The sequence below is a fragment of the Marmota marmota genome, unplaced genomic scaffold, assembly GCF_001458135.2.
Source record: "Marmota marmota marmota unplaced genomic scaffold, marMar, whole genome shotgun sequence".
Taxonomy (NCBI): Eukaryota; Metazoa; Chordata; class Mammalia; order Rodentia; family Sciuridae; genus Marmota; species Marmota marmota.
This window is the reverse complement of record NW_026000037.1, coordinates 16,397,869-16,419,246: the sequence shown is the minus strand read 5'-3', so window position 1 is coordinate 16,419,246 and position 21,378 is coordinate 16,397,869. Positions and strand designations below refer to the sequence as shown.

Genomic DNA, 21,378 nt, shown 5'->3' with positions numbered 1-21,378 from the left:
CCTCCCCCCCACCGTGGTGTACAGGGAAGACCTAGTGGATGACTTAGGTTCTTAGTTACTGGGAGACCTGGGCCTGGGTCCCCTTGGTCGGCCTGCTCTGCCCTTGTGCTGGGGCTTAGGGGGGAAGCCCCCAAGTGAGAGGGGATTCTGATAAGACCCACAGAGGTCCACTCACAGGGGCCTTGGTGATGCTGCTGACTGCTCAGGGTGGAGGTTCCATGATCCCTGGGGGGCAGCGTAGCCCATCAGAACCTCTGTTCTGACAGATGGGTTCGAACCTAACGTTCTGCTCTGATCCGGAAAATTCTTCTTTTCTTTCTTCTCTCTCTCTCTCCCTCCCCCTCTCCCTCCTCCTCCCTCCCCAGTGCTGGGGGTCTTGTGCATGCCGGGCCAGTGTTCTACCACTGAGCCACACCCTGTGCCCCTGGCTCAGGGAATTCTTGAGTCATTTCATTTAAAACAAGGCCCATCCATGTCAGGACCTCAGCACAGGCCAGGTGATGGGACCCTGGTCCCTCCCCACCCCCCTCCCTCCTCATGGCCTCTCCATTTTCCGTTGCAGGAACAGCTCTCCAACCCACCCCGTGGAGGCCCTGCCCATGGGCACTGATGTAAGTGTACTCGGGGCTCTCAGGCTGGGGGTCCCTTTGTGGGGCCTGAGCGGCCATCTGAAGGTCCCCCTCTCCCGTAGCACCTGCTCCCGTCGGCCACTATCCAGGACGCCCAGCAGTGGCTGCACCGCAATCGGTTCTCGCAGTTCTGCCGGCTCTTCGCCAGCTTCTCAGGTGAGCAGCTCCACCCGGAGCCTGAGGACCCCCAGGTGTCTGGGAAGCATGTAGCCAGGCCAGCCGCCATCCAGGACCTGTCCCGGGCCCTGCAGGGCCTGGGCTGTGTCTGTCTGGGAGATGCACGCTAACATGGGTCCCTTCTCTCTCACGTGTGACCTTGGGTCAGAGGCTAGGGAGATGCCATGCTCCCCACATGCGATGCTGCTCCGGGAGGGTTCCAGTGACACGTGACTTCAGGGTTCTCTTCGGGTAACTTTACCTAGATGTCCTCATCTGCTGGGGTGTGTGGGCTCTGGCCTGCCCAGGAGGAGTCCGCTTAGCCAAGCAGGGTGCTGTGTGCTTGGTCAGTCTTCTCTGTACTTTTCTTACCAAAATTCTGCTGTCTTGAGCCATGACCTGGGATTTGCAGGTGAAGATATAGGTGACATTAGGGAAGCTGGTTTGTCCTTCTTTAAAAGGTTTTTGAAGGCCCAGCTGGTGGCTCTCAGGCAGGAATCCTGAGCCAGGTGCTGTGGATTACAAAGGTGAACTGAGCAGAGAGCCTTGCCACTGAACAGGGTCCATCCAGAGTGACACGGAGTAGAGGTCTGGCCCTAGCCAGAGCGGTGGCTTCCAAGGCCATCTGTGGCAGTGGAAGAGAAATGGCATCCGCTCATCTTTCAATTCAGTGTCCCTAAGAGCCTTCTTGATGTTCGAGGCAGAGGGTGCAAGGAAGATCAGACAGAGACCCTGTCTTCAGGGCTGGCAGCTTTGAGTCAGTGCAGATCTGTGAACCACCTGCCCACGTCATGCAGCGTGATACATCTGTGCTGGGGTAGGGCTGGTCACCAATGGACCTTCACGTGGGCTGGGCGGGGAAAGAGAGGGGACATAGAGGCTGGACATAGAGGCCGGACAGAACCAAGTGGGCACTGTGGGGGGCGGGGTTCCAAGCAGAGAAAGTGCAAAGACTGCAGGGTGGGTGCGTCCTGGCGTGGTCATACAGAGGACCTAGGTGACTGGTACAGAGTGGACTTGGGGAGGCCCTGAGGTCCGAGGGGTACAGGCAGGCTAGGCCTCTGGAAGAATAGTAGGAGGACTTTGGCTTTTACTCCTAGTGGAAAGGAAGCCATTATGCCAAGAGTGTCTGATCAGGAGACAAGGGATGGGAATTTTGGCTTCTAGTATACATGTCCCTTTGAAAGTCTGGTTGGGCGGTGGGATCTAGGGGAACCCTTGCCTTTGAGGAGGGTACAGCCCTCATGTCGTGCTAGCTGTCTTACTAACCTGCCAGTGTCTGTCCCCATGAGACACTTGTCTTCATGTGTGCCTTTAAATGTGGGGGTGGACACAACACTTGGACATTACCTGCCAGAGCCAGACCTGCACGCCCACCACCCAGCGGACACGCCACATGCATTGACCAAAGACACGTAGAAAAGTGTTTCATGAGCCTATTCCTAGCAGCCCCAAGCTGCAAGCACCCCAAAGCCCATCCACAGAGAGTGGATACATGAATTATGGTATAGTCATGCAATAAACTGCATCATCGTGGACACCAAAAAAAATCTCTGTGTTAAACTCAAATGAGATCTGAACATGACTTGGTGAGGGAAGCCTGCGCTAGAAAAGTACCCTGTGGTTCAATTCCATTTCCATGAACTTCAAAGAACAAGCAAAACTGGGTAAGAAGTCAGGGTAGGGGTTCCCCAGTGGTAGGGGAGTGGCTGTCACAAGACTGTGGGTGGCTGGTAATGTTCTGCCCCTTGGTCTGTGGCTGTGTTCAGAATGTCAACCTCCAGTGAGCTGAATACTAATACACAGAGACATGCACATATAATCCATGCCGACATCCTGATAAGATCTGAGCATGTAGATTAATGTTCATAAAAAGTACAGAGGGAGGGGGCAGGCAGGCCTCAGCGGGCAGGACCTGTTGGCCTCCCTTCTGTGCTCTTTTGTGAGCACCAGCCTTTTGCTTCATCTCCTGTGCTGTGATCTTGTTTGGCTCTTTGCTGTTTCTCTCTGTGGAATGTCGGGTGCCCACCAGGGGAGAGGCCAGCTCTTCTTCACCCCCCAGCCTCAGTGTGGAGTCTGCAGGCGCTCAGAGATGGAGCCCTCCCTCTGTGACCCACATAACGGGCAGCCCATTTCCCTGCCCAGGTGCCGACCTGCTGAAGATGTCCAGAGATGATCTGGTCCAGATCTGTGGCCCTGCAGATGGGATCCGCCTCTTCAACGCCATCAAAGGCAGGTGGGTGTTGGGAAGCCAGTTGGAGGCTGGGGCTCAGCCAGGTGTGGCAGGAAAAGCCCCTCTTTTAGAGGGCTTTTAGACTGCACAGATAGTCCAGCTAGTGGGAAAAGGGGCGGGAGGGACCTTCCTACAGTGTGGGGACAAATTCAGGAGGAGGTGCTGGGGGAAGGGCAGGGGAGTGACACACAGTCGGCCGCAGCAGTTCCTGCCTGGTGGCCCTTCTTTCTTCTCCGTTTGACTCCAGCCTCTGGATCCCGGCCCTTGGCCACTTCCTGGGTTCTGGGATGTTTGCATGGCCCTGGCTCAGAGCTATGTCCCTCTGAGGGGCCATGGACTAGGGCAGGGCCAGCACCATTGCCACCTACAGTTTCCAGGGAACACTCCAAAGCAGCACTTTCCCAAAGAACTTTCTCCCACATTCAGAATGTTCTACAGTGGTACTGACCAGTCCAGGAGCTGCTGGCCATGTGGGGCCCTAGAGCACTGACCTAATGAGACCGTCAAACTTAATTTCAACTTTATTTAACTTCAGTGAACTTTATTTGTTTTTCCTGGTGCCAGATAGCAAACCTAAGGCCTCACGCTGTACCACTGTCTCCAAGGTCTCCGCTGAAAATCTCCAAGGCAATCTGTATCCTTACCACCATCTTTTCTTCCTCCAGGTCCTTCCTGCTGCAGGTTTCACTCCATGTTCTAGAACATTCTAGACCACTGGAGTTTGGTGGGTCATATGTGCTATTTATTTCTCCTCCTCCTCTCAGGAATGTGAGGCCAAAGATGACCATTTATGTCTGTCAGGAGATGGAGCAGAACCGGGTACCTTTGCAACAGAAACGGGACGGCAGTGGGGACAGCAGCCTCTGTGGTGAGTTGTGGGGACCACAGCTGGGACCCAGATACTCAGGCCCTGCAGGCTGGCTTCCAAGCCCAAGCCTAAGCCCAGGGCTCGGGAGGTCGGGTGGTCCCGGGGCTTGGCTTCATGGAGGGGCAGAGTTGGGACTTGCACTCACGGTTGCTCCTGCTAGAGTCTCTTGTCTCCCCAGAGTGCTCCCCGAGTGACTCCTGAGGAGGCTGTGACGGTCCCTCCTGGGCCCCACTCGCTGTCCTGCCTCTGAGCAATCCTTGGGGCCATGTCCAGCTGGGGCAGCAAAGGCCACCGACAGAAGGTTGTGATGAGTGGTGTCAGCCTGCCAATCCTGGTTCTTTCTTATGGTGGTCTGATTGTTTTAGGAATAAATTCAGAAAAATTGGAACTGACTCTGAAACGTTTAAAAAAATTTAAACTTTTATTAAATTGAGAAAAAAAATTTCTTTAATTTTCTTAAATTAAAAAAAATGCAGTACCATTAGAATTTGGTTCTAAAATTGAGTCTCAGGAAGGAGATGTGGGGTTCTTACCTGGTAGGTCAGTCCTGGAAGGGACGACAGGACGACAGGCAGTCATCCCATTCCCTAGGGAGGATCTGACAGTGGCTTTGCCTCTTTGAAATCTGGGGAAAGCCATCTGTTGTGTGGCTGTAACCCTAGAGCCTGTGCCACCCTTGCTGGGAGCCGCTTCTGTGTGTGCTTTATAAAGCATTGAGCCTTTGATCAGGTCTTCTGAACAAGTGCTCCTTAGTTAAAGGAGAACTTTGGGCTGGATGCAGTGGCTCTCTGGGAGCCTAGGATAGGTGGATTGCAAGTGCAAGGACAGCTGTGTAGTGAGATCCCATCTCAAAATATAAAGGGCTGGGATACAGCGCAATGGTAGAGTGCACCTGGATTCAAACCCCCCACTACTGCAAAATCAAGAGAGAAAGTATGAAAAAAGTGAAGGAAACGCACATATAATCCGATTGTGTTTACTTTTGAGGAACTCAAGGCTCCTTAAAGTTGAATAATCTACCCCAGGTTGTCCCTGGAGTTTGCACCAGTGACACAGGTCAGAATCACACCTCATGCTCCTCCAGCCATCACCCCCAATTGAATGTCAGTGGGTGTTGAGTGAGTCCAGGAGACTCTCCATTTCAGGAGACTGAAACAGTGAGCGGGAGCCAGGACCCACATGTTCACCTGTTGATGGATCGCACCTGTGCTCTTAGCTATGGCTTCCTGGCAGGTGCCCATCACTCTGGGAACGAGCATCCTTACAAATGAGTCAATGATTTCTCGGGATGGGGTAGAGAGTCATAGGCAGGCGCATGCTAGTTTAACAACCATTTAAAAAGAAGGCACTTGCTCCTCCTGCTCCAGTATACCACGCCATCTTCCTGGAAGAGCTCACCACCCTGGAGCTGATTGAGAAGATCGCCAACCTGTACAGCATCCCCCCCCAGCACATCCACCGCGTCTACCGGCAAGGCCCCACCGGCATCCACGTGGTGGTGAGCAACGAGGTGAGGGCTGCTGCTTAACCTAGCCCTGGTGGCTGGGCTTCGGACTTCCAGGAGGAGCCCCCAAACCCCATACCATGAATGTCTCCCACGGGGATGGCAGGGATTGCGGGTGGCAGACAGGTTTCATCTGCATGCCACCTGCTCTCAGCTGCAGTGGGGACAGCTCTGTCCATGTCTGGGTCTTAATGACTGTTGGTAGCACCCTACTCGAGCCTTGCTCTGCAGGTCTCCCAACGTGGGTGGCAGCCCCCAGAGCAAGCCCCAGGAGAGGGGAATGGGATTTGGGGTTGGGTGAGGGAGCAGAGTTGGCTTATGGGAGATGAGAGCAAAAGTCTCTGCTAAGGGATAAAGCTGCCTTGGCTTCCCTGGGTCTGTCCCCTGCAAAGAGGCTTGTGCCACAGAGGTGAGCTCAGGTATGGAATAGGGTCCTTTTTGAGCTGTGGCCCCTGATGCCTGGAGAAGGGGAGTCTTCAACAGGTTGCTGACAGTCTAGGCATCCTTGCACATTATAGAACTAACTGATGGGTTTAAGCTCACTGTATCCTGCTCCAGCCTTCTAAATAAATTCTTTTTTTGTGGTACTTGTGATTGAGCCCAGTGGTGCTCTACTACTGGACTACAACCCCAGCCTTTCATTTTTTTTTTTTTTGAGAGAGAATCTTGCAGGGCTGGGGGTATGGCTCAGTTGGTAGAGTGCTTGCCTTGCATGCACAAGGCCCTGGGCTCAATCTCAAGCACAAAAAATAGTGGGGTCAGAGAATCTTGCTAAGTTGCTGAGGCTGGCCTGGAACTTATGATCCTCTTGCCTCAGCCTCCTGAGCTGCTGGGATTGTAAACGTGCACTACCATGCCCAGCTGCTTCTAAATAATAGTCACAAGGGGCAGCTTGTGTGGAGTGTTGTGTTAATCATCTTTCTTTCCCTATAGCAAATACCAAGGTAGCCAGGAAGTAAAGGGAGAGAAAGAGGACGCACTGGGTCCCAATATCCCCTTCAAGGACCCTCTCCCCCAATAACCTAACTTCCTCCCATTAGGCCCCACCTCTCAATAGAGCCACAGGCTTCAGATCAAATTTTCAACACATGGACCTTTGGGGACATTCAAGATCCAAACTCTAGCAAGTGCTTACTGTACTGGGGCTACTGTTGTAAGGGCCCCATGTAGTGGCTCATTGAACCCTGGCAGCCTCCCTGTGAAGTGGGTGCTATCATCGAACTCCATAGATAGGAAACCGAGCACTCAGAGATAAATGGCACCAGGTGGCACAGGTGGAGCTATGGTGGGAGCCCAAGTAACAGTTGCAGAGTCTGAGCTGTGAGCCAGCAGTCTCCAGCCTCCTGAAAGAAGAGCTGCATCGGTGGGAGCCCGGGTGGGACCTTGAGCCCCTGGCTCAGCCCCCAGAAGACCCAAGCCAATTCCAGGAACTCTGAGCCCCTGTTTAGAGGATTATAGAGGAAACTAGGTACTGGAATAGTGATTGGGGAAAGGAGAGAAAATGTGGACTTGGAAATTGGACTGGTCCCTACTGTCTCCCAGTCGCTGTGTGACCTCGGGGGAATTTATGTGAACTCTTTAGCTTCAGTTTCTGCCTGAGTAGAATCACACTCACCAGCCAGGCTGTGGTGAGGATGGAATGAGAAAACAGGGTAGGACCAGGAGACACCAGATAAGCCGGGGACCTTCTGATTGACCCTGTTCATAGGCAATATAGAAAATGTCCTTAAGTCATCTGGACAAAGTTGTCAGTAATGTCCTGTTCCTATTTTTTGTACCCATTTTATAGATAAGGAAAACAAAGCCCAGAGTTCCTGATCTGAGAGCTTTTTTGAGAATAGTCAGGAAGGTAGAAGTGCCCTGAGCAGTGGGCAGTTGTCCTGGCATGGAAGGTGCCTCACTCTGTATTTCAGAAGGCAAGAGTGTGAGGAGTCCTTGCAATTTCAGGGGTCTCCGAGGAAGTTCTTCCCTGGCTTGCCCCATGCCCTTAAGACCAGGCAATTAAGCAAGTGAAGCAGAGAACAGGACTCAAATGCCACCTTGGCTAAGTAGGTGATTCTTATTCCCCAAAGTCTCCTTGCTTCTTAACCCTGAATCAATTGGAAACCCCTGGTTCTTAATTGCCCAGAGCGCTGGAGGCGACCTGGTCAGCCGCGGCGCCGGCCCCCGGCCCCGGGGTGTAAGGGTGCTTAATTAAACAGGAGAGTTACTTATTAAGCCCATGTGGGCTCTGTTTAGGGCTTTGCATACCCAGGTGGCTGGCTTGCCAAGAGTCCTAGATGGAGCAGGCGGCAGTATAGAATAAATGTACTTCACGCACCATTAGACCCTGCAGGGAGGGGCAGGGGTCGGCAGGAGGATGGATTTGCAAGATTTGAGGCAATAATCCAGAGCAGGTGATAAAATGTGTATGCATTTTTTTTTTTTAATTTAGAAAGGGGCTTTGCTATCTTGTTGGGGTGTGTGTGTTGTGTGCATGTTTATATATGTGTGTATATTAAGATTTAAATGTATATTGTGAGATACGGCACACATATGCAGAGAGTACATGAGACTTAATTGTGCTGCTTAATAAGTCCTCTTGTCTCTGTACTTAGGTTACTAGAAGATTACATTACAAGTGCCTTTGTGGCTCATTTCATGTCTACCCCTCACCTGCTAGTATGAGTTTTATATTAATCACTGCCTTGTTCCTCCTTAATGTATTATTTTTTTGCCAATTTAAAAACTGTCTAAATGGAATAATAGTGTAGTCTTCTGTGACTCTTTTTTCGTTCTGCATTATATCCCTGAGATTCACGCAAGTTGAGGGGCATTGCTGGAGGTCATGGAGCTGCTGAGCAGCATATGTGATAGATCCCAGTTGGTTTGCTATTGGCTGATGTCAGGATTGGCCTGAATTTTGTGTTATTAGAGGCAGCTCGAGTATACACATTCTTAATGCATGTTTTTGTGTACATACTTGGGAGTTCATCTAGGGAACATGCCTGGTAGGAGGACACTATGGTCATTTCCACTAGGTCACATGAATGGTTTTCTGAATGTTTATACCCCTACCCATAGCAGATGCCATTGTTCTGCCTGCGCACACACACACGCACACACACACACACTCACACGAGATTGAATCCTGGGATCTCTATCCCAGCCCTTTCATATTTGCATTTTTGAGACAGGGTCTCACTAAGTTGCCCAGACTGGCCTCAGCCTTGCAGTCCTCCTGCCTCAGCCTCCCTCAGTCACTGAGATTACAGGTGTGGGCCACCGTGCCTGGCTCTGGTTGACATTTATAATCATCATAACAGCCCTGCTTTACAGATAGGGAACAGGAAGAGAGAAAGACTTGGCCAAGGTCACTGGGGAGCTAATCACAATAAGAACTCCAGAGAAATGTCTCTTGAGTCCTGGTTAGTTTCCTGCCATATCTGCAGACCCAGGGAATGGCAATCTCCCTTTATATTTTGTTCTTCTAGACCACTCATACATAGCTCCTACTCATTATCAAAAGTTTCTTTTCTTTTTAAAAGATTTTTACAGTCGTGGGCCACTAAAACAACAGGATGCCTTCTGAGAAACGCTTTGTTAGGCGATTTCATCATGATGTGAGCATCCTAGGTGGCTCAGTTGTGAGCATCCACACAAGCAAAGATGATGTTTGTCGATCACTGTACACAGGCTCTTGATGCAACAAAATAATGCAGTGAACACAAGCTGTCTGCAGCAGCTGCTGGCATAACAGCAGTCAGGTTTTTTTTTTTTTTTAAGAGAGAGAGAGAGAATCTTTTTGTAGATGGACACAACACATGCCTTTATTTTTATGTGGTGCTGAGAATCAAACCCGGGTCCCGCCCGTGCTAAGTGAGCACTCTACTGCTGAGCCACAATCCCAGCCCCAGCCCTAAGATTCTGTTTTACATCGAATGTTTTTTTGATAAGTAGAAGTACAATAATAACAGCAAAAAGTATTGTATAGTAAATACCTAAACCAGTAACGTAATCATTTATTATCACCATCCAGTATTATGTGCTGTATATAATTGCATAGTCTGTACTGATAGTGCAGTAGGTTGTTGACCCCAACATCACCACAAACACACGAGTAATTGTTTTGCCACTACATTGCTGTGGCACCACTTGGTCCTAGGAACTCAGGAATGTTTTGGCTCCATTATAATCTTATGACCCCAGCGCATCATGCATGTGGCCCACTGTTGATGGAAACATGGTTGTGCAGTGCATGGCTGTGTTTAGTTTTTTAATCTGTTGCCATTATACACATGCTCCTCCCTGTAGTGAGTATGTTGTAGAGATCGGAAGACCCAGTAACTCGGAGAAAGCAAAACAAGAGCAAAGAAATCAGACCCACAGCCCCTTATGAAATGGTCCTATCTTGTGGACAGAGTTCACGTTGGTCTGTATCATGACCCTCTCAGTGATCGTCCCAACATCACCATGTGCCTGCGTTTGTAGACACAGAGGTGAAGTCATTTCTACATCGGTGAGTGGCTGGACTCCGTGTCACCGAGCCATTTTTTGGTATGTGCTCATCATTGAGGGAACATATTCTCTGTTTTGCCTTACAGATGGTGCAGAATTTTCAAGATGAATCTTGTTTTATCCTCAGCACATTAAAAGGTAAAGCCCCTCCCACCTTGTTTAGTTCAAGCCCATTGTCTGCATCTCTGGGGGGGAGCACAGGGCAAGGGAGAGCTGGCTGGATGGGTGGGGCCTGTTGCACAGCACCCCTCCAGAGGGTGGCTACCTGCAGCGGCCTTCAGCAAGAAGCAACACAAACTTCTTTGGGAACAAGAAGCAATACGGACTTCTTCTTCTGACCCTGCAAGGTCAGAACTAGTGATATTGGCTTCCAAGTCACTTTTGAAGGGGAAATTGGGGGTCAGGCAAGTTGTTCTCCATGGAGTCCATGCTAAGTAGAAGCAAGATGTGTTTCAGTTTATTCGTGATGAAGTCTGCAGGAAACCCAAGTATAGAACGTGGTGGTAGGCAGAATGGGTCTGGATCTGGAGGGGCAGCATGAGGATCCACCTGAGCCAGATGTCCTGAGAGGACATCAGCATGCCCACTGCCTGCTGAGAGAGAAAGCCTGTGTGCCAAGAGCATGCATTTATTCACAAAAGGCAGAGAAAGGTGTGCCGTGGCTTTCCTTAGGTCTGGGAGGGTAAGTGGATGGGCTATGTCAGAACAGAAGCCCTGTGGCTGGGTCATGGACCCTCGTCTATGGTGAACTTCCCCACTTGTTCTGTGGGTCTAGCCTGTGTCAAAATACCTGAGATATCAACTTAAGGAAGAGTTTATTCGGCTCACAGTTTTGAATGCTCTAGCCCATGGCTGGCTGATCCTTTTGCTCTTGGGTCTGTGGGAGCACACGGTGGTGGTAGTGTGTGGCAGAGGAAGCCCCTCACCCATGTTATGTGGGAAGCAAAGAGAGAGGAGGGGGAGGGGCTAGGGCCCTATCAGCTCCTTCAAGGACATGCCCCCCACTGGCATAGCTCCTCTCCACTATTAGGTCCCACCACCTCACAATAGTGTCATATGCCCAAGCCTCCCACACATGGTCCTTTGGGGAACAGTTAAGGTGCAGAATGTAGCACAGCCAATGAGAGCCTGTGGGCTTTGGAACCATGAGCCTCCATGGACGTAGGTGCTTTTGTCCTCGGATCTAGGGCTAAGTTTGAAAGGCCCATTGCCAAAAAAAGAAACTCAACAAGATACATGCCAAGGCATGTGCTAAAATCCTTGCTTTATGTGACACTTGGCTTTCTGTGACCTTGTTTTGGTGGTCTCTGCTGGTACCCTTGCCCTTCGGGACTCCCAGGTAATACAGCACTGACCCTTTCCTTACTGTGAAATATGCCTGGTGTTCCTCTCTTGCAGCCGAGAGCAATGATGGCTACCACATCATCCTGAAGTGTGGACTCTGAGCCAAAGTAGGACACTCACCTGCTCCCAGCCCCACGGACCCCCTGCGATGTTGAAATGGCACCACTGTCAGCTCCAGTCTCACCAGAAAATCTGAGGCTAGGAGGGACCCTGCCCAGTCTATGAAAGCTACAGACCACGAACTAGCAGAAACCAGTGGACACAAAACCTGGCATGCAGAGAGCCGGTGGCCCCTCACTTTCCTTTCCTCTTGGCCTCGAGCTTTTGAATGGTTCCTTGGGCTTTTTCTCAACCTTGATATTCTAAAAAGGCAAGCCGGCGGGGGGCACCTTCTCTGAAAACCCAGGCCTCTTAGTTGGAGGCTCACTGAGGGTCTTGGTGCCACCTGTATGGATCCCTTATGGCCACTCTCCTGACCCCCAGAGAAAGCTCTTGCTACCTGTATGTTCTCCTCTCTCTGTCTACGTGTATGTTTCCTTTATCAGTCACCCCGGTGGCATCTGCCTTCCCTGTTCTTGGGTGAATTGTTGGGAGAGGGGTTATTCTCTGCCTTCTGCCTCTTTCACCTTCTCCTTGTTTCTAAGTGTTGCAGCAAAGCCCAGAGGGAGATGTGCTCATGTCTGTGTGGGTACAATAGTCCCCACAGTGTATGTGTACGGCCAGTCCTACAGATGCTAATGCCGAGGCCTGTCTGTGGTCTGGAGGTGGGCACGGTGGAATAGAATGACTCTTCCCAGGTAGATCTTTAGGAGTGGGAAGGAATGAGAACCCAATGATTCCTCTTTTTGCTACTTTGGTATAATTCTGTTTCCTAAGCAATCATGGGTAAGGAGGTCTAGGAAATTATCATTCTATTATATCATCAGAAGACCTTGATCATCAAAATACCAGGACCTATAGGATGCACTGGCAAAATCCCATTGAGTTCTCTTGTTTGACCAGTGCTCACTTTTTCATGTTTCATAAGGATGATGTATTTTCTGTGAGGGCCCCTTCATTTTTGTCCTTTTTCATTTGTAAGGGGGTATGTTTAGAAAGGAACATTGGAATGGTTGGATCATCTTAAATATGGGAGGTTTGAATATCAGTAACTATGGTAGAGTCAGGATTTAGTGTTTGTCTTTCTTCTATGCTTGTGATCTATACTGACCCAGGGCTTCACCTCTGAGAATTTAGGCACATCTTCCAAACCATGGTGAACCCTGTAGTAGCCTATTACAGCTTTTGAAATGGAAATTTTGTGGAATATTGGAAGTAATGGAAAAATTGAGTAATGGAAATTTTGTAGAATTTTGTGCTAGGTTCAAAGATTGTCAGAACCGGGCAGATGATGTTTTACAGATCAGGAAATTGAGACCCAGAAGGGCAAAGCCACTTGTGTGATATCACACAGTGATAGAGAAATGAGACCCTTCTGTAGCTATACAGTAGCTATGCTATTCCTATAGAGTGAAAGGGGTTCCTGATTCGTTTTCTAGGGGAAACAGAAGAGCGAGTTAACAGAATTATTGAAATACCATTCACATACCATATAGTTTACCCATTTTATAGTGATTCATAAAATTACAATCAGTTATTTAGTATTTTATCACCCCCCAAAGAAATCCTATGGTCTTAGGCTATCACTGCTCCTCAACTTCCCCACACCAGAGAAACCATGACTGTCCTTTTCTATATAGATTGACCTATGCTGGATATTCTGTACATATAGAATCATATAATATGATCTTTTGTGACTGGATTCTCTCACTTGCATAATTCTTTCTAGGGTCATTCATGTTGAGCACATATTAGTACTCTTTTTTTTTTTTTTTTGGCAGGACTGGGGATCAAACCCTCGGCCTTATACCTACTAGACAAGTGCTCCACCGAGCTACACCCACCCCAGTCCATTACTTCCTTACTTTCTATTGCTGAATAATTTTCCAGTGTATGTATATTACTGCATCCATCCGTTGATGGAAATTTGGAATGTTTTGGATTTTGGGCTAATATGAGTAATGCTGCTATGAACATATTTGTATAAGTTTTTATGTGGACATGCATTTCTTGGGGGAAATTTACATAGGAGTAGAGTTGCTGGGTCATAATAGTAACTGTGTTAAATTTTTTGAGCAACTGCCAGGCAGCTGGACCATTTCACATTCCCACCTGCCATGTATGAGGGTTCCGGTTTCTCCATATTCTCACCAACACTTGCTATGATGTCTTTTTTCTTATGATATCAGAGTAGGCATGAAGTGGTACCTCATCCTGGATTTGATTTCCATTTTCCTGATGGTTAATGATGTGGACAATTTTTTCATGTGCTTATTGGTCATTTGTATATCTTCTTCAGAAAAATGCCTATTTAGAGCCTTTGCCCATTATTAACTTAGGTTGTCTTTTTATTATCAGGTTGTATGAGTTATTGGTATATTCTAGATGCAGGTCCTTTATCAGATACAAGATTTATATTAAAAAAACTCTTCATCCTGTGGTTGTCTTCCTTTTCTTAGTTGTATCTTTTGAAGAACAAAAGTTTTTAAAATTTGGATGATATCCAAGTTATCTATTTTTTTTTCTTTTGTTGCTTCTGCTTTTATGTCATCTCTCAGAAATCATCACCTAATCCAAGGGCAGGAGAAATTGACTGCCTATGTTTTCTTTTAAAAAATTTCATAGTCCTAGTTCTCCCAATGATCTCTGATCCATCTGGAGTTAATGTTTGTTCATGGTGTGAAGTAGGGATTCATCTCCATGCCTTTGCATGTAGTTATCAACTTCTCCCACCCTGGTAGTTTAACAGGCTAATCTTTTCCATGGAATTGTCTTGGTGCCCTTGCTGATGGTCCCTGACTTTTACTTTCTTTATGGATCTTGATTCTGTCATTAGGAAGCTCACCTTTCCCCTCCTCAGTCTGTTTGGTTCCCAACCTTTACAGCTGCCTTCCTCCTGTTCTATTCTTGCCATCTCTCCCTACCTGTCTCCTAATACTGGGGTCATTCCACTCTGATATTCTGCCATCTTTGGCAGAACATATCCTGCCGTGTTCCAATGGCACATCCCAGTCCTTTGGATGATCCTAGACCAATCATTTCCTTTTTGAATCATGAGGAAACTGAGTCACATGGAAGTAGAATAATTTGTTCAAGGACATACTTCTCATCCGTGGAAGGACCAAGACTGGACCTTGTTTCATCTTCTGACTTTTAACCCTTCAATGTGTCTATGGTCGCCACACCTAAGTGATGCCACCACCCAGACCAAACGATGGCAGGCTAAATTTTAATTCTAATAAAATGTTGTAGGTTGATTTTTTTTTTTTTACTTAACTTCAAAAGAGGTCCTAATAAAGGTCTGTTACCTGCAGTTTGCTGTTAGTAGAGGCTTCTATTTTCTGACATGCTCATTGTCATCTGCTCTTCTTACCTTCTAACGATTATAGTTAAATCTTGCCTCTTACAGTGGAAGAGAAAATGGTAGAGTACAAATGGTTACTTGGTACCAAAATCTCTCTCTCGCCTATTAATTCACCAGCTGATCCTTTCCTTGGGAGTCAGATAAGCTACCATAGTAGGTTTTGTTTATCATTTCATTAGAGTACAGAAAAACCATTGTGCTTCTTGTCTCTGTCCAGTGTCTTTCCTGTGGGCTCCAAGTCCAGACACTGGACCTGTAGGGCCTTCATCTCCTTCCAAGGCTTTCCCACCACCCCTGCCATGTGTCCTAGGTCATGATTTCTTCTTGGTGGTGGTGGAGCTTTATGTCACTGTAACCTAAATACTTGATAAGAACAACTCAGAGGAGGAAAAGTTTATTTTGGGCTCACAATTTCAGAAGATCTGTCCATGGCCAGCCAGCTCCATTTCTCTGGGTCTGAGGTTGAGAACATCACGGTGAAGGAGAGCTGTCTGCTCATGGCAGCTGAGAAGCAGAGAGAGGTAATATGCACAAGGAGCCTGGAATGAGATATAATCCCCAAGGACACACCCAAAGTGACCTACTTCCTCCAGCCAAGCACAACCTGCCTAGAGTTACCACCCAGTGGGTATTCAAATGATTAATTCTTCAAATAGACTAATTCACTGATGATGTTACAACTCTCATAATCTAAGAGTTTCATCTCTGAATATTCTAGCATCATGGCCCAACGCAAGCTTTTTAGGTAACATCTCATATTCAAACTATAATAGAGAAAACAAAGGTACAAGCATGTACTCGTCTCATGGTCCAGGCCACCATCTTGAACTGGAAGCCCCAGGCTGAGTTCTTTACCATTAGACCAGCCAGCATCTTTTTGCAAGGTTGTAATAAACCTTTCTCTGTTCACTAGTTTGTACCTGTACCATGACGACATGGAGGCTATTCACTAGAGCCGCAATAGGATTTGCTAGGGGAAGGGGTGGTACACATTTGGAAAAGGCTGGATGGGGTGGCCGAGTTCCAAGTCCTGCCTGGGATCCTAAGCAAAGGTCAGTCATTGCCCTAGTGACCTCTTGCCCAGGCAGCCTCAGGCCCCTTAAACAGAGCTATTAACCTAGAGAAGGATTTTCCGGGAACCAGCTGGAGCTGAGCAGTGTGTCACAAGTTTCCAAGTCCAGGGTTGCTCCGGGGGGCTGTCCTGAGCAACCACGGTTCTGAAAATCATTAACAAGTTGATGAGATGAATGGAAAAAGACTCCTTTGCTGTTGTCAGTAGAACAGAGGAGAAAGGCCCAAGCAAGACTCTGAGAAGGTCCAAGGGAATGGGAGGGGGCGGAGCGAGGTGAGGTGAGAGGGTCCAGTGTTGAATGTTGAACTCAGATGCAGGAGGAGGGTCAGGGCAGCAGTCCTGGGTCCAAACCTGAGCTTGGCATGAGTGTCTGCCTCTCTGAGTATCTGTCTGTCCTTTAGAATACAGGCTGGGTACTCCACGAGTGTTGTTCATTGTTAGAGAACTTGACCCTGGGCTCCATCCCCAGAAGTCTGCAGCCACATGAATCTGAGGGGTGCCAGCTTTTTTCTCACTGTCCATTTATCAAAATCCTACAATGGGCCAGGCTGAGGCAGGAGGAGCCCAGGCTGAAGGCCAGACTCTGTCTCAAAATAAAAAAAGGGCTTGGGGATACGGCTCTGTGGTCAAATGTTCCTGGGTTCAACCCCCAGCAGCAAACACAAAAACAAACATAATAGACAGGTGACCTTGTGCATGCTTGTCCTGGGTGAGCACGGTGCCCCCCAGGGCTCAGGTGGCATGCACCCTAACATGAGTTGAATCTTCCCTGTTGTGTCTTTAGAAATCAACTCTAACTCCCACCTGCTGGCATGCTTACCAGGGCTCCTGGATGCTCCCCGCCAGCTCCACCATGAGCACATGTCTGGCTGGGTATGCTCAGGGGTCCCTGAGGGAGCTGTGGGGCTGGCTGCTGTCCCGAGCACAGACCCAGGTTGCACACGCTGGGATCTTGCTAGTCACATTGGCCAGTAGGAAACGTTTGTACCTCCCCTCTGATTGGCACTCTTCTCTTCTCATTGCTCCTTGGGGCCAGGGCAGCAGGGCCTGAGGTCCCAGGAGGTGCTAGTCAGCCTGATCCTGGCCTCCTTCCTGGGGCCCTCCCAGGTTTACCAGGAGAGCTCCTGAGGCCCCCACTGACTTCTGGACCCCTCTGCAAAGACCCCTGCTGGCTGTCCTCTCTCCCCCACCTCTGTGATAACAGTTAACAGATCCTAGGGTGGGGCCATCAGCTGCTCCCTCTCCAGAGGACCACAGTGTGAACAGGTCCCTGTGTCCTTCACCTTGAGAAGGGCCAGGTGGGCTGCAGAGAGAACAGGGAACCCTGTATCATGGGACCCTGTGGCTCAGTGTCACCATTACCAGTATCTGCCCACTCTACCATCAGGGTGGGCAAATGGGGGCAAACCCGGCTCTTTGTTTTTGCCATTGATTTGATGGTCAGGAAGTTTGTCTTTGAACCCAGTTAAGGGAAATGCTAACCTCATTTTATCCCCCCCTTCTGACCCTCCCCCCAAAATCTATTCTTCTCATTAGTAGTCTTTGATTACCCCAAAAATGTGCTCAATTACTATATCTTTAATTACACCAGTTAAAAACTGATAGAGGTCCCGGGGCATCCCTCAGTGGTGAGAGCTCTTGACAGAAGGTGTGAGGTCCTGGCTCAACTCAAGCGTGGAAAAAATCAATTGTGGAAATTTGTTTTCTCCTGTGCCAATGGAATATCAGTTTTTCCTCTTGTCCCTTAAAACCTATGACATTTATGCTAGCCCTATACAGAAAATGTTTGTTAGCCATTGAGCTAGACTTAAATTTCATTCTCTGAGATTATTTATAGTTAAAGGATTATTTTAAATAAATTATTTTGCTTAGAAGCAGGAGGTGCAGTCTCTGAGTCCCCCTGGCCTGTTGTGGGTCCCACTTCCTGTGTGGCCAGGAAGCCCTCCTTGGAAGGGTCTGGTCCCCTGGCTAGCTCCTGTGCTCACCTGTCCATGGAAATAACAGACAGGCCTCGGCTTCCCCTTTCCCACCTGCTCCCCAGTTCCTGGAGACCTACTTGGCCTTTGGCCTGGATCCCCTGGCCACAGTCCTGGGGCTTGATTCCAGAAAAGGGCTTTTGTGCTGATCTTCATGGACTGCTGAGTTTCGAAGGGTGGTGGTCTCTGAGCTGGTCACTTCTGTTCCGGGAGGGATCAACCCCGAACTAGTGCCTGGAGTTTCAAGGACTGCTTAGCTTCTCTGGGGTCCGCAAATCCTTTCCCACATGTCTTGCTGCTCTTCCTGCTTGGTTTGGCCTTGGTAGGTGACCATGAGGGCCTTGCCTAGGCCTGGGTTTCTAGGCTGTCCTTGGAGGTTGAGGAGCCTTGGCACGGAGTGGTGTGGCCCATCTTGCAGCGGGGCTGTCCCTGTCTCCCACGGCTTGTCCTTCCTTGTGGACCCCTCAGGTGCAGACAGCCCTGAGCAACTGGGCCTCCATTACTACTACTTAGGTAGTAGCAGCCTCCACTGGCTGGCTAGCAAGTTACTGTTTATCTGTAATGTTCTTGTATTTAATGTGGTTTCTTTGTTAATATGTATCTTGCCCACCTTCTTCCAGATTGGGTGATTCTTCGTCTATTGGGGTGGTTCAAATGGGTGTGAGTGGTTATAGAGGAGGCCACTGAAATCCAGGCTGTCATGCCGCCATGTTGTTTTTGTACCTGAAATAAAGCATATTTTGCACTTGTTACTGTACCGAAGTGCAGGAGAGAAATCTGAATGTGGGGTCTGTACTTGGGTCAGAAGGCAAATAAAACTCATTTGTAAGAAACCTTTGTGGCTCAGCCTCCAGTTCTTTTGCTTATTGAATTGGGGTTAAATATGAAAGTTGCCATCATAGCCTGGGCACGGTGGCACATGCCTGTCATCCAGCGACTCGGGAGGCTGAAGCAGGAGGATCACAAATTCAAAGCCAGCCTCAGCAAAAGTGAGGTGCTAAGCAACTCAGTAAGACCCTGTCTCTAAAAAAATGCAAAATAGGGCTGGGGATGTAGCTCGGTGGTCGAGTGCCCCTGAGTTCAATCCCCAGTATAAAAAAAAGAAAAGAAAGTTGCCATTTTAACCTTTTTTTTGAGTACAGCTCAGTGGCGTGAAGTCATTCGAGTTGTGCAATCCTTGCCATTCACTGCCAAAGCTCTTTGTCCTGGCAAAACTGAAACTCTGCACCCATCAAACAATGACTCTTGATTCCCCTCCCCAGCTCCTGGCAACCACCATCGATTTCTGTCTGGATGAATTTGATGACTCTAGGTAGCTCATTTAAATGGAATTATACAATATTTGTCTTTTGGTGTCTGGCCCAAGATGCAACGCATGTCAAAATCCCCTCCCATTTTAAGTCTGAATAATAGTCCATTGTGTAACTAGACCCCATTTTATTCTTCTATCAGTGAATATTTGGGGGTGCTTCTACCCTTTTTTTTATCCTCCAATTGCCCCTGGACCTGGGCACTTAACCACCGAGCCACACCCCCAGCCCAGCTCTTTTTAATATTTTATTTAGAGACAGGGCTTTACTGAGTTGCTTAGGGCCTTGCTAAGTTGCTGAGGCTGGCTTTGAACTTGCGTTCCTCCTGCCTCAGCCTCCCAGCCAGCTGCTGGGATGACAGGTGTGTCCCATCATGCTCGGCCTGCTTCCACCTTTTAAGGATTGTGAATGACGCTGCCTGCAGTGTACATGGCTGGGTGGATATCTCTCCAAGACCCTCCTTCCTCCAGGCGCAGTGGTGCATGCCTATAATCCCAGTGACTTGGGAGGCTGAGCAAGGAGGATCTCAAGTTGGAAGCCAGCCTCAGCAAACTAGAGAGTCTGTCTCAAAATTTTAAGAAGGGCTGGAGATGAGGTGCATAGTAAAGTGCCCCAGCTTCAATTCCCAGTACCAACAAAAGAAAGACCCTACTTTTAATTATTTTGTTTGTAACTTGGAAGTGGTCTTGCTGGATCATAGGTAGTTCTATTTTTCATATTTTAAGGAACCATCCTGTGGTTTTCCTCAGCAGCTACCTCATTGTATGTCCCCACCAACAGTGCTCCCGGGTTCCGAGGACTTCATGTCTTCTCCAACACTTGTTATTCTCGAAGTTTTGTGTGTGTGTTTGGCGTGCTGAGGATGAACTGGGGAAGCCGGGCATTGCCCAGGCTAGGTAAGTGCTCGATCACAGAGCCCCACGCCAGCCCGTCCTAGCAGGTCACCCTAACTGGAAAGTCATGGATCTTTGAAGCATGATCAACAGGTCGGCGGGATTGAACACTTCTGCTGATTCTGCTGCCACCCCAACCCCCTTGCCACCTCCTGCTGGGGCCAGGGCTTCAGCCACCCACCACCCCATCAATCAGCCTTCCTAGACCATTTTGTGTGCTCCCTACTGTGCTCAGAAACCTCCCTCCCCAGAACACTCCTTTGCCCAGCTTGTCGCCCCTTCTCCAGTCCCCACTGCTTCGTTCCAATCACGTATGCCCTGAGTCTCATGGCTGGCGACCCCACCAACACACCCACACAGCACTTTGGTCTTTACCTCTCCTCTCGACTTGCCTGCATGTTCCCATGGGAGGAGCAGAGACTGCACAGGCCGGGAGGCTTCAGTTAAAATCTTGGATCCCCTGTACCCCCATGACCCTCAGTCTTATCTGTGCAGTGGGAATGCCACGTGCCTTGCACATTTGGGGTGCTGAAGTGAGCACAGGCCAGCACGCGAGGAGGCAGGGGCCCTGGGGTGGGAAGCAGCTGGTGTTTCCCAGAATCCCAGCGCAGGGATTGGAGCTGATCCCTAGTGGCACTGTGGACTGTGGGTGTGGCCGGAGATGGGGTCAGATAACCTAGAGATCCTCAAGAGTTCTCAGGGTTGCGGCACACACCCACATTTTAGGAGTTTCGTGAAACAATACTTGGACTCTTTTCTTTAGAAATGCAGGTCCCGGCCTGCCAAGGTGACTCCTTGCCCTCTGTGGGATCTGCCCTGCTTTGACTACACCTCGAAGACTGCGTAGGTGTGCACACGTGCGTGTGTGCAGGAGTGCGCAGGTGGATGGTGCCCCCAGCCCCCTGATTTGTGCTATAGGTACAGTAGGGACAGCATTGGCCATCCTGGGTTTGAGAAGGAACCTGTTGGCTGTCATAGTCCCTTCAGCTTGCTAGAACAAAAATACCACAAACTGGGTGACAGAAACCACAAGAATTTATTTCTCACAGTTGTGGAGGTTGAGAAGTTCAAGATCAAGGCCCCAGAAGATTTGATATCTGGTGAGGATCCGCTTCCTGGTTCACAGAGGCGCCTTCTCAGTGCGTGCTGGCATGGTGGTGGCGGGGGAGAATGACCCCGCTGGCCTCTTAAGGGCATCGTCACCTCCCGAAGGCCCTTCTGTCCACTGTAGCCTTGGGGGATTCCAGGTCACCTTGTGAATTTGGAGGAACACCCTGGTGGGTGGGCGGCAAGGGGATTGGGTGTGAGATCTCAGAGTGGAATTAGGGTGCTTGATGAGGGCACGAGGGGCCAGGCCCTGGGGAGCTTCCCTGCACCCCCTGCCTTTCTTTCTGCCTGGTTGCTGGCCACACAGCTGCTAACCGCATCTGACT

The 21,378-nt window shown here is 49.2% G+C and overlaps 1 protein-coding gene across 4 annotated transcripts in view; it reads left to right on the top strand.

Annotated features, from left to right (window-relative positions):
* Tfcp2l1 (transcription factor CP2 like 1) overlaps window positions 1-18,575 on the top strand; it is a 61,304-nt gene extending 42,729 nt beyond the window's left edge. For 2 of the 4 annotated variants that reach the window (XM_048812093.1, XM_015479056.2), the window contains 7 exons: window positions 563-611; window positions 692-785; window positions 2,931-3,021; window positions 3,783-3,886; window positions 5,254-5,396; window positions 9,974-10,025; window positions 11,286-18,575. In XM_048812093.1, the coding sequence (XP_048668050.1) occupies window positions 563-611; window positions 692-785; window positions 2,931-3,021; window positions 3,783-3,886; window positions 5,254-5,396; window positions 9,974-10,025; window positions 11,286-11,332 (580 nt within the window). In that variant the 3' untranslated portion in view covers window positions 11,333-18,575. Of the gene's footprint in view, window positions 1-562; window positions 612-691; window positions 786-2,930; window positions 3,022-3,782; window positions 3,887-5,253; window positions 5,397-9,697; window positions 9,888-9,973; window positions 10,026-11,285 lie in introns of those variants that run through there. The other 2 variants (XM_048812092.1, XM_048812094.1) reach the window with 2 other exon arrangements.
* The last annotated feature ends 2,803 nt before the right edge of the window (window positions 18,576-21,378 follow it).